The following is a 13,150-nucleotide window of genomic DNA, read 5'->3' on the forward strand; positions in this document are numbered from 1 at the left end:
TTTTATATTTTTTTTTTTTTTCAGTTTTAGTTTTGGTTATTTTAGTAAATAAAGTTAAACTAAAAGAAACTGAGAAATGTTGCTTTGGCAACTAGCTGAAATAAAATAATTGGCTGAAAAGAGTGATTTTTTTACGAGTCATTATAATCAAGTAATGCGGAGCAGCATGTTTCCCGGAGGAAAGGTAAACGTTTCTCAAGATGAAAATACTCTGATTAAGTACAGTACCTGAATGAAGCACTTACAGTCGGTGAGTTAAAAATACTTTATTACTGTCCACTAATGTTCCCATATTGATGCAGCACTGTCAGTCTGCCTGAGGCTGGGCCTGACCTTTGAACCTTGACCCTTGAGCATGCATGTGCATATCTGAGGGACTTTTTTGTGAGGTGGTTCTGATGGACACTGCATGCAGTGTGAAGAGTTTGTAGTGTGAACGCTGCCTTTGGGAGTCTATGAGCATGTGGTGCTGTTGAAGTCTGATGTCACGTGTCTCCGTGTGTTTCAGCGTGTGACGATGACTGCGCTGGGCTCTTGATTCGTGACATGGAGCGTCTGCTGCGTTTGATTGGCAGTGTCAATCTCACTCTGCCCCTCCCCCTGCCATATAAAGTGCTCTATCGATTCGAGAACATGACGGAGGAGCTGAAGGTGAGCATGAGGAGCTGCAAACTATCAGGATGTCCAAAATATTATTTAATATTGCTGAATCAACCTAAATACATTCATTTATACCAACATAATACATTTTTTATGGGTTAAATCAAGTAAAAGACAGCTCTTCAAGGTAACAATTACAGGTTACCAATTCTTACAGTGTAAGTGTTGAATAATAAGTGTCTTCACCTCTCATGAAGATCCGGTGTGACTGCAGATTCATTTGAAGAAACCTCGACACATGGACTGATCTGGAATTATTCATGAAATGATTCATAATTCGGTGATGTTAATTTTAAGCCTGTACGCCGGAAACCTCATGGATGTCACTCCGATGTCATACTGGTTTCCATGGTGACATGACTCCACCTGTCAGTCATATGTTCATGATAATCATATCTCATCCTCTTGTCTTTGGCAGCACATGCTTTCCCCACAGAGAGCTCCAGAGAGACTGCTGCAGCTGGCCGACAGTAACCTGGGCAGTCTGGTCACTGAAATGGACGAACTGCTCAGTCGGGTGAGTCACAAACACACGTTAAACTCCAGGACCTGTGCGCTTTCTTGATTTATTCAGTGCTTTCAGTAAGGAGTGTGGAGGTCTGCAACAAAGACACTGGGTCTCCAGCACTTGTTCACTAATCGTTCACAAATATATGTGTGCAAAAGTTCACACTTACATTTCTTTTCTAAACTCAGCATAAAATTTTGTAAAAACTGGAAGCACATGCATGCAAACATCTGCTGACCTTAGTTGAGCCTAATGTGTTTGTTGTTGTTTTATAGACTGATATTAGTTAATAATAAAATAATACTATAATAACACCATTAGATTTTTTTGTTAAAATATATTCTCTTGAAGGTAGGGTAGGCAATTTCAGAGAGGCTAGCAAAAGCAAGCTAGCTTTGAAAGCATAAGATCCCACCCTCCCACCTCTCCAAAGCCACGCCTCCTTCAAAACACATGAACGCAGTTATTATTTAAAATGTACTACTAGTGTAGCAAGTGTGTAATTTCTATATGACTAATGTCATAAAATGGCACTGCAAATATAATGACTGTTTTCAAACAGGTCTCCTGAACACTCCCCCCTTCTGTCAATCAATCAGATAGTCCCACCCCAAACTCCTCCATTGGCCGAGTGAGTGGGCTGGGTGTTTGAGGAGTGGCTACTGTAGCAGGCTGAGAGTTTGGGGCGTGGCTACTGTAGCAGGCTGAGAGTTTGGGGCGTGGCTACTGTAGCAGGCTGAGAGTTTGAGGCGTGGCTACTGTAGCAGACTGAGAGTTTGGGGCGTGGCTACTGTAGCAGACTGAGAGTTTGGGGCGTGGCTACTGTAGCAGGCTGAGAGTTTGGGGCGTGGCTACTGTAGCAGGCTGAGAGTTTGGGGCGTGGCTACTGTAGCATGTGGAGAGTTTGGGGCGTGGCTACTGTAGCAGACTGAGAGTTTGGGGAGTGGCTACTGTAGCAGGCTGAGAGTTTGAGGCGTGGCTACTGTAGCAGGCTGAGAGTTTGGGGCGTGGCTACTGTAGCAGGCTGAGAGTTTGAGGCGTGGCTACTGCAGCAGGCTGAGAGTTTGGGGAGTGGCTACTGTAGCAGGCTGAGAGTTTGAGGCGTGGCTACTGTAGCAGGCTGAGAGTTTGAGGCGTGGCTACTGTAGCAGACTGAGAGTTTGAGGCGTGGCTACTGTAGCAGACTGAGAGTTTGGGGCGTGGCTACTGTAGCAGGCTGAGAGTTTGGGGCGTGGCTACTGTAGCATGTGGAGAGTTTGGGGCGTGGCTACTGTAGCAGACTGAGAGTTTGGGGCGTGGCTACTGTAGCAGGCTGAGAGTTTGGGGCGTGGCTACTGTAGCATGTGGAGAGTTTGGGGCGTGGCTACTGTAGCAGACTGAGAGTTTGGGGAGTGGCTACTGTAGCAGGCTGAGAGTTTGAGGCGTGGCTACTGTAGCAGGCTGAGAGTTTGGGGAGTGGCTACTGTAGCAGGCTGAGAGTTTGGGGCGTGGCTACTGTAGCAGGCTGAGAGTTTGGGGCGTGGCTACTGTAGCAGACTGAGAGTTTGGGGTGTGGCTACTGTAGCAGGCTGAGAGTTTGGGGCGTGGCTACTGTAGCAGGCTGAGAGTTTGGGGCGTGGCTACTGTAGCAGGCTGAGAGTTTGGGGCGTGGCTACTGTAGCAGGCTGAGAGTTTGGGGCGTGGCTACTGTAGCAGGCTGAGAGTTTGGGGCGTGGCTACTGTAGCAGACTGAGAGTTTGAGGCGTGGCTACTGTAGCAGGCTGAGAGTTTGGGGCGTGGCTACTGTAGCAGGCTGAGAGTTTGGGGCGTGGCTACTGTAGCAGGCTGAGAGTTTGGGGCGTGGCTACTGTAGCAGGCTGAGAGTTTGAGGCGTGGCTACTGTAGCAGACTGAGAGTTTGAGGCGTGGCTACTGTAGCAGGCTGAGAGTTTGGGGCGTGGCTACTGTAGCAGGCTGAGATTTTAGAGCGTGGCTACTGTAGCAGGCTGAGAGTTTGGGGCGTGGCTACTGTAGCAGGCTGAGAGTTTGGGGCGTGGCTACTGTAGCAGGCTGAGAGTTTGAGGCGTGGCTACTGTAGCAGACTGAGAGTTTGAGGCGTGGCTACTGTAGCAGGCTGAGAGTTTGGGGCGTGGCTACTGTAGCAGACTGAGAGTTTGGGGCGTGGCTACTGTAGCAGGCTGAGAGTTTGGGGCGTGGCTACTGTAGCAGGCTGAGAGTTTGGGGCGTGGCTACTGTAGCAGGCTGAGAGTTTGGGGCGTGGCTACTGTAGCAGGCTGAAAGTTTGAGGCGTGGCTACTGTAGCAGGCTGAAAGTTTGAGGCGTGGCTACTGTAGAAGACTGAGAGTTTGGGGCGTGGCTACTGTAGTGCTTTTCTGCTGCTGTGCACCATTGGTTCTTGTGTAAATTAACTGTTATTGGTTGAACTGTACTGTACACCACCGGAATCACTCTTTTAAGATGCTGACCTTGTTGGTTTGTTTCTGAACATGAGAAAAAGCCAAAACATTAACTTGTTGAAGTCTGAAGTGTTGCATCAGTTCTGCTCATTTGTGCTGAAGGAAACCTTTCAGCATCTTCTGAATAGTAGTCCTTGATATATTCCGGTTCTAAAGCAGCCTTTTCTGATAACAGAAGTTCAAGAGCCAGTTAAATAGGAAGACCTCTTCTTCTTTCCTGTTGGGTTTGAGTAACCTTGACCTTCCAAATACTCTTGCCAAACTGGAAATATTGTAGTTTAGCAGTATTTCTTTCAGTTTTTGTTCATGTTGGCCCCAGAGATGTCAGATCTAATGTGTGTTGTTGTGTGGTGTTACTGAGGTCGGTTGCTCTGTGTGTTTGTTTCTTCTTCACACAACATCATGTGAGGCTGATCTGAGGCTGTTCAGTAAAATCTCATTGAGCTTTCAGAGGGGTTTTTTCTCTATCTGTGCAGGCGACTAAAGTGTCTGCTGATGGAGAGCAGACGGCAGCTGACGCTGAGAGGAGCCGCAAAGGAGCCGAGGACCTGGAGCTTTACGTTAGGAACACACTCCTGGCTGCTGAAGGTAACGACAAATGATACACTGCTGAGAAGACACATTCGATTGGTCCATCTGACACTCCAGAAACTGAAATAAAGGTTTAGTGTTAGGTGAGGTTTTGTTGGAGTGTGTATAATGCTAGAAGCTGAGCTTGGGATGTAGTTGTGGAGAAGCTGTGCGTGTGTGTGTGTGTGTGTGTGTGTGTGTGTATAGTTGTACATGGTAGTAAATGAGAAGATAGTTTAGTTAATGAAGGTTCAGCTCACACTATGTGATGCCTTAATTAAAAGAGACAAAATTAATTAGTGGAAAAATAATCACTTAAACAGATACTCCAGCCATTGATTGTGTGTGTGTGTGTAGAAGTAGTAGTAGTAGTGGGATCCTTCAAGTCATGTCACATTTTTCAACACTTTATACAATATACTGCAAAAACTGATTTTCTTACTCTGTATTTTTGTCTTGTTTTCTACTTCTAATATCTAAACATTCTTAAATCAAGATACCATTAGATTATTTCCAGATTATTTCTCTGAACGCCTATCATGTGAATGCAGTTCATACCTGAGAGGTGTTTTCACAACAGATGGTGTCATTTCTGGACATCTAAACATCAGACGCACATACAGACGGACACTCTCACCCACCCAATACATGCAGATTAAAGCCATAACCACAAAAAAAGTGGTTAATTTATTTTCTTGGATATGTGTTTGGTACTTAAAGCCAGCATATTGCACTTTGGTCCTCTGGATTTTGATAACTGGCCAACGAGCGTTTCCAAAAAGCTGCTCGCAGAAGTGGAGGAGAGCAGACAGAGGAAGAGCTTCATTATCCATTCAGTGCGTGAGCTCCCTGCTCCAGTAAACCGCCTCGTCTCTCATCTTCTCTCGCACGCTAAACGAGTAGGAATCAAATGATTCTGTCCACCCCAAAGACCCGAGCTGCGTTTGAAACTCACTGTGCAATTATTTCCAGCTCGGCTCGTTGGCAGGTATATACTGCACTCTTTGTAGTCTATCGACTGTTTACGTTTGAACTCTCGAGGAATTTCAGAAACGCATGTAATTATAGCTCATTTTCATCTCAATTTAATGATTTTTATTTAAATTAGAATATACCGAGAAGCTTGCTTGCTCTTTTATTTCGCTCCTGTTTGATTGGGGTTTTATTTCTGAATCTAATTTCATTTGATTAAAGAACATTAACTCTGCTGAGTCCAATTTGAACTTCTTTGAATCAACCTGAAGCCAGTCACACCTATGAAAATGAAAAGGAAGTCAAAAGAAATGTGTGGCAAAGTTAAGTTTGTTGTCTCTGTGTGGGTGTGGGAGAGGTTTCTGGATCACATGGCAGGTTTATTATGATGATATTTGCACATTGTCATATTAATACTGAGTCAGAGCTCCATGATATGGGCCAATCAGAATGTGATGCGTATTTACTACCAGTTACTGTATCATGTGCCCTCTAAACAATGACTGTAAATAAACGAAACAAATTTACACAGTAAAATACCGTTTTCCATTGAAACAGTAATAAACCATAAAAACAATGCATTCTGGGTAATGTTTGTCATTTTCAAGCCTATAAGTTACTTTCTCAAAAACTACTAATAATATTACCCAGAATGCATTGTTTTTACAGTATATTACTTGTGTATATTACAATGCACTCTGGGTAATATTATTTGTCATTTTCGAGAAAGTAGCCTATAGGCCTCTATTCTTAAATGACAAATATTACCCAGAATGCATTGTTTTATGGTATATTACTGTTTCAGTGGAAAACGGTATTTTACTGTGTAAATTTGTTTAGTTTTTTTACAGTCATTTTTTTTGAGTGTGTGTTGTGCAGTGTTATTTTAGTATCACTCAGATACTATTATTTTGAATTAGATCAATATTTTGTATAAGTTTGTATTCGCTGTTTTCATTTTCACTTTAAAGTTTTAGTAATTTTGTTGCTTTTGTCATTTGTATTAGATTTTGTTTTGTTTTTTATGATGCCTATATAGTTTAGTTATTTTAGTACGTTGACTTAAACTAAATGAAAATGAAACAACTAGCTGAAATACATTTAAAGGGGTTATATGTAGAATTCAGAAACCCTTGTTATTAGCGACACCGGTGGCCGTTAAGTGAACTGCAGCAGAACGTATTGCTCATGCACATTTAGATGAATATGTAAATATGTGCTGCCGCTTCCCTCTCAATAACAAAATAAACACAACAAAAATGAGAAAACAGCAGTTCAGAAAGCATCTGATCATAATGATGTGGATGTGTTTGAACAGCTCTGAGAGTCACAGGATCATGCTGACAAAATGACACTGTTATGATAGTTTGATTATGAAGTATATTTGAGACTATAGACTATATAGATCAGGATATGTGAGACTATAGTTTGAATTATTTCCTTGTATGACACATGAATGGCTCTTTCAGCATTATCTTGAATATTGTTTAAGCATGTTCCACGTGTCACTGAACAGAAGAGAGTCTCTCGGGAGTGTAAACGTCAAATACTTTTGATTTTCCCGGTGAAACCGGTCCGAGTTCTTCACATAAAAATCAGTCTAGACAACCAAGGAAGTCGGGGAAGGTCTCGTTTTTAAGTTTTGTTACAAGCTGTTCACACATTGACAATACAAAAAGTGATTAATACATGAAAATTCTTACATATAGCCACTTTAAGGGTTTTTGTTGTTGTTGTTGTTGTTTCACATTTTAATTTATTTCAGTTCTATTTTCTTACATTTAAGTGACAGAGGATTTTATGGTTTTAGTTTTACTTAAGTATAATAACCCTGGTGTTGTGTCCCTGCTGCTCACCTCACGTGTGTGTGTGTGTGTGTGTGTGTGTGTGTGTGTGTGTGTGTTGTCCAGCTCTACGAGACAAAGCACGTGAGCTGAACGAGACTCTGGGCGTGAGGGAGGGGGCTCCAGAGAAGAGTGTGAATGAGATGAATGACGAAATCCAGGCCATGCTCGCAGAACTACGCAAACGACAGCTCTCCGGCAAGAAACACGTCGCTGACGAAGAACTGGGGTAAAACACACACACACACACACATACACACACACACACACACACACAGATGTAGTGGCAATGATCTAGGCAGGTGGAGCTGAGGAGGTGCAGGGGTTCAGATTAACTCTGATAGCACTGCAGGACTAGCTTACAGAAAACACTAAACCAGACTAATTCAGTGTTGAGCAAAGCAATCTCATTGGCTACAGAATCAGCAGAGGCCAATCAGCCTGTGCCATGCGGTAATGATGTAATTGCTAGCAGATTGCATTAAAAAGACCATCAGCTTGTGCCATCTAGAGTTTCATGACTCATTCATCAATCAATTTATAATATCTAAACATTTTATATTGAACTATTTTATTCATAATAAATTACATTTTCTCCCTTTTAATTTTGTAGGATATTGGATATACAAGTAATATTGTTTATATTTGTTCACATGAAACAGTTTTATCATGTCTGTTTATTATATTGCGTTTTTAAGGGGCTTGTTTTGTGTTATCTGACAACCCTTCACTGGAGCTTTAATGAAGAGAGCAGCAGTGTTCAAACTGAACAGCAGCACAATTATCTAATAAAGTAGTTTAGATTACACACCCTGTAACCGCAGTATTATTTTACTGAAGCCCAGAGGAGACTGAGACACTGGTGCTTGGGTTATCTGAGTGTCAAGTTAGACGTGTCGGATCAAAAGAAGTGATTATCAGCTGTTCCAATCTCTTGGCGTTAGACAAATATAATATGTGCTCAATATTTAGTGATTTAGCCTCAGATGCAGGATATGTTCATTCGCTTTTACAAGCAGGTATTGTTCGCTATCACGGCAACCGAATGTGCGTTCATGTTGAACATGCTTCTCGTGAGTAAAAACTACAAAAAAGCTTGACATGTGCTGGTAATTTTACATTATTTAAGGCTATTTCCTATCAGTTAAAATATTGATATGGAACTGTTATTGTCAAGAAAGCTTCATCATATAGTGTTCAAATGTGGTGCACAGGTGAGTATGAAACAGCATTGTGATAGAGTACTGTTCATGAGTAAAGATCATATGAATATTACTCAGTTTAAATACCACAACAAACCTCTTTCACAAAGAGCAAATCCAGCCGAATGGTGGCGAGGATGTCATTCAAGCTCACAGGTTGGAATAATTGTGTTGGTGGCATTATGTTTCTCAGTCGTATTTTGTGGTTCACTGGATCACAGCTCAAATGAAGAAAGTTTCTCTTTCTTATGTAAAATCTTAATGAACTAATTAAAAACTGCCTGCGGTTGGGCAGGGGAGGAATATTATTCCAGCCTAATCAAATTACTTCAATAATGGATTCCTCTGTGTGTACGGCTATGAGAGAACAGAGAGAGACACCTAGAGGAGGACGGTGGGAGTGCAGCGGTTCAACAGCTCTCAGCTCCATCAGGTGGTTTTCACTGGTCTCCTCAGAGATCTCCAAAACAAACTTTATCCCAAAAATACAATATTCAGCTCTGATTTTGACATCTTCATTCAGGGTTAAAGCAGATCAAAACAAAAACAAAAATTCTAACAAATCATTCACATGTCATCATTAAGTTATTTATTTGATCAAAGATACAGTAAAAACAGTAATATTGTGAAATATCATTGCAATGTGAACAGCAGAACAAAACATTTGAACAGCAGCGTCATTCTGGGTTTCTCTCTAGTCTTTTAAAGGGTTTTCTTGTGTCATTTGTCACAGATAAAGAGTCTGGTTCTCTGTCTTTCCAGGGCCGCAGAGGCTCTTTTGGCTCGAGTGAAGCGTTTGTTTGGAGATCCACACCAGGCCACAGAGGACCTGAAGAAGGAGGTGGGTGATAAGATGGGTGATTACAGGCAGAAACTGGACGAAGCTCAGGATCTGCTGAGGGACGCGCACAACAAAACCAAACAGGCAGAAGGTCTGGCTGTCACCAACCAACTTAACCTCGACCGCCTGCAGGTGCGCAAATACACATACACTCAAACTTATGAAACGCTCCGTGCAAGTCTGCACAAGCATTTCACTATGTTTGTGCAGGGGAAGAGGGAGGTGGCCGGTGAAAAGAAAAAGGAGATGGAGGGGATTTTGGCGGAAGGAGAGAAGATGCTGGATGAAGCTAACGCTCTATCAGACAGCATCAACCAGGGCAAAGAGGTCAGTTTCATGCTAAACACGTGACAGAATGTTACAGAACCATAGCTGATGGCTCACTGACTGGCGTCTGTAGGAGCTGGAGGAGATGGCGAGAGACCTGGGACCTCTGCATGATAAGCTGGATTTTAAGGTGACGCAGTTGGGTCGCGGTCTGGACGACTCCATCCCGGATCTGCTGCTGAGAGCGGAGGATCACGCCGGCCAGCTCAACGAGTCCGCTGGCATACTCGACAGGTGTGTGTGTGTTTATTTGAGTTTTGGAGTGTCAGTAAAACACCAACTACTTATAACTACACAAATTATGATTGCTGAGGCAGATTATCAATTAATAAAAACTTATTTTCTCTAGGTTTCTTGCACAATACTGTGTCACAGGGTTGGAAATTAATGGGGGCTTCAGGCAAAAAGGCACCAAAATTAACAAAAATGCCCACCAAATTCAAGATATGGGGGCAAAAATGACACCAAAAATAGCCCCAAATTCAAGATATGGGGGCAAAAAATGCAAAAATGACAAAAAAAAGATCAAAAATGCCCCCCAAATTCAAGATATGGGGGGCAAAAATGACACCAAAATTAACAAAAACGCCCCCCTAAATTCAAGATATGGCAGCAAAAAATGCAAAAATGGCACCAAAATTAAGAAAAATGCCCCCTAAATTCAAGATGTGGAAGCAAAAAAATGCAAAAATGACACCAAAATTAACAAAAATGCACCCCAAATGAAAGATATGGGGGCAAAAAAATTGACTAAATTTATTACGAACGCAATAAACTATAAATAAACAATATGTAAATAATAAAAAGCAATAAACTAATTCATAAATGTCTCTTAGCTTATTTTATCAAACTGTTTTTTTTTTTGTAAACAAAATGTATTTTATTAATCAGCATTAATAATCATTATTACAATATCAAGGGCAGTAATCAACAATAATGAACATTGTGTTAAAATTGCAGCCCTACCCTGTAATGAATTTCTGTTTTTTTTTTTTTTTCATTTCAGAATTTATATACTTTATGTAGGCTATTTACATTATATAACACTATGCAATTGTTGTGTAAATACATGTATGTCACCTTTACATTTTATATGGTAATTATGAAAATTGCCCCTAATACTGTAAAAAAAAAAAAAAAAAAAAAAAAAAAAATGCCCCTGGAAATCAATTCCAGCAAATATTTCTGATCCGGTTATGTTATGAGCTCAACACACTTTTATCATAGTGAGTAGTTTATGAACTACTACATTGTGACGTTTTCATCATATATTAATCATATGTTTGTCTTTTTTGTTGTAGTAAACTTGCTCAGTAGCTCATCTGGTACAGCAGTGCTCTTGTGATGTGAAGTACGAATCCCCTAAAACACAAATCACGATAAAAGAGCTCAAACACTTGTAAAAACAAGCTAAAATGACAGTTGTTTCAGCAAATGAGTTTTTATCTCACATTTGTATTTGTAAACGGTTTAGTGTAGGGTTTTTTTTTTTTTTTTTTCAAACGTAATAGAGCATTAACCTTTTAGCACCACTCACTGGACATTTCACTCCCAAATTCAAGATATGGGGGCAAAAAATGTAAAAATTACACCAAAAAATTAACAAAAATGCCCCCCAAATTCAAGATATGGGGGCAAAAAATGTAAAAATTACACCAAAAAATTAACAAAAATGCCCCCCAAATTCAAGATATGGGGGCAAAAACTGCAAAAATGACACCAAAATTAACAAAAAAAAAAACATTTCACTTTGAAAGTGTTGCGTGTTTTGTTCGTTTGTTTTTTGTTGTTTTTTTGACACCAATTCACCAATCTGAACCTGTGTTTGTGGTTTCTGTAGTATTCTAGCTGAGGCAAAGAACCTGTCCTTCAACGCCACCGCTGCTTTCAACGCATACACCAACATCAAGAACTACATCGATGAGGCTGATAAGGTGGCCAAAGAGGCGAGGAAAACCAGCGTTGAGGCTCTACAGCTGGTGAGGAAACACAGACTACACCACTGACTGATGGGAGCTGCTCTGCGTGGGCAGCAGCAGATTAAAATGCTGTTGTTTTCTACTTACACGCATGTCTTTTCAACTCGTTTTTATGTGTTGGAAACAAAAGTCAATATTTTGGAGACACTTTTTGTAGCTCTTTTCCATATTGCAACAGTTCATATCCCAACCAATAGCAAACAGGGAGAGTGTCTGGTGATGCTAGAGTTAAAAAACATGCAACACAGAAACAATCTTGTTAAACTACTATAAACAATTTGCACACAGACAGGCACTGAACAGTTTTTTTACACCAATCCTCATCCATCAAGGACACATGTTTGGTTGTCAGGAGTCTGTGATGTCTAGAAATGCTCTGCTCACCTCAGGCTGACGGTGTTAAATCTGTTTAATTCAGTTCTATTTGTCCTGCTTCAGAGATCAAAGCTTTCCTCCTGTTCTTCCATTATCATCCCTCTCTCTGCTGTCGTTCACCCTCCCTCACAGAAACAGGAGGTCAAAAGGTCAACACTGAATAATGGTGCTTCACACAAGAGTGTCAAACCTGACAATATGCAGCAATATTAAAAATGAGCTTTCCATTTCTCTGCAGGGAACTACATGACAAGTGCACAGTAATCGCATCACATTCAGCTAAATGACTGGGTTTTGTGTTGTTTCATGTTGAAAATAGAATATTTATATTGAAACGCAAAACTGTCCCTCACTATAGTACCATCTGCTTCTCAGTAGTGAGTTCTGTATCATCTGAGACATCCTCTCTCATGTGTGTCATGTTAGGCCTCAGGACCCAAAGGATCTCTGAAAGATCAAGCCAAGGGCTCGGCTCAGAAGAGCCACCGCCTGTGGAACGAGGCCAAAGAACTGCAGAACGACGTGAAAGGTGAAAATTACTCGCAGATTAATACTGTCCTGCAGATTCTCACAAATGTTCCCAAGACACCAGAGGAAGCCATGTAACACATTTTCGCCATGTAATTTTTGTTCTTTTTTCAGAAAATGGAGACAATCTGGGTGCTCTTCAGCTCAGACTGAAAGAAGCCAACAAAAACAAAAAAGACTTACAGAAAGGCCTGAACGACACAATGGAGAAACTCAACGCCATCCCTGATGGTGGGTGTGTGTGTGTGTGTGTGTGTGTGTGTGTGTGTGTGTGTGTGTGTGTCAGGGTCATTGTCACAAGCTTGACTGCTGAAAACATTGAATCTGGCACCTTAAACCTTCATAGGGTTTGATGTTTTCTGTTCCTATGGTTACAGAGAGGTGTGTGTTTGTGTGTATGTCACACATTTGATGCTGTCAGGACAAGGTTATTACTGAGAGCTGTGTGTGTGTGTGTGTGTGTGTGTGTATGTGCGCGCCCTCACTGGCCAACAGCACAGCGCTCGTATGGTTCCTCCTGAGGAAACTGCATTCAGACAGGCAACTAAAGCACCATAATGTCACTTCCAATGATCTCAAATAAATCGAAGTCTGATTTTTGTTTTTGCAACAAAATTTGTTTTTGCCAAATTTCACACACAGTATTGTATTGGACATTGGATTTGGACGTGACGTTTCAGTTTTCAGACTCAGTCTGAGTGTCAGAGTCTGTGCGTCTGTGAGCTGACACTGCAGTATCAGTGAAATATCAAGTCAAATCATTTTCAGCAAGTAAAACTTTAAGTACTAAAATTACTAAAACTAAAACAAAAGCTAAATAGAAAAAAAAACTAATAAAACTGCCAAAAGCACATAACAGGATTACTAAAACTTCAACTAAAATTAAAAT

At 41.1% G+C, this 13,150-nt stretch overlaps 1 protein-coding gene across 5 annotated transcripts in view; it reads left to right on the top strand.

Annotated features, from left to right (window-relative positions):
• Positions 1-13,150, top strand: part of lama2 (laminin, alpha 2) — a 157,980-nt gene that overhangs the window by 123,663 nt on the left and 21,167 nt on the right. For all 5 annotated transcript variants that reach the window (XM_051876479.1, XM_051876480.1, XM_051876481.1 and 2 more), the window contains 10 exons: positions 509-651; positions 1,079-1,177; positions 4,100-4,211; positions 7,076-7,238; positions 8,974-9,184; positions 9,263-9,379; positions 9,453-9,613; positions 11,220-11,358; positions 12,160-12,262; positions 12,376-12,492. In XM_051876479.1, coding sequence (XP_051732439.1) covers positions 509-651; positions 1,079-1,177; positions 4,100-4,211; positions 7,076-7,238; positions 8,974-9,184; positions 9,263-9,379; positions 9,453-9,613; positions 11,220-11,358; positions 12,160-12,262; positions 12,376-12,492 — 1,365 coding nt within the window. The remainder of the gene's footprint in view (positions 1-508; positions 652-1,078; positions 1,178-4,099; positions 4,212-7,075; positions 7,239-8,973; positions 9,185-9,262; positions 9,380-9,452; positions 9,614-11,219; positions 11,359-12,159; positions 12,263-12,375; positions 12,493-13,150) is intronic.

Source organism: Ctenopharyngodon idella, chromosome 20 (genome assembly GCF_019924925.1).
Source record: "Ctenopharyngodon idella isolate HZGC_01 chromosome 20, HZGC01, whole genome shotgun sequence".
Lineage (NCBI taxonomy): Eukaryota > Metazoa > Chordata > Actinopteri > Cypriniformes > Xenocyprididae > Ctenopharyngodon > Ctenopharyngodon idella.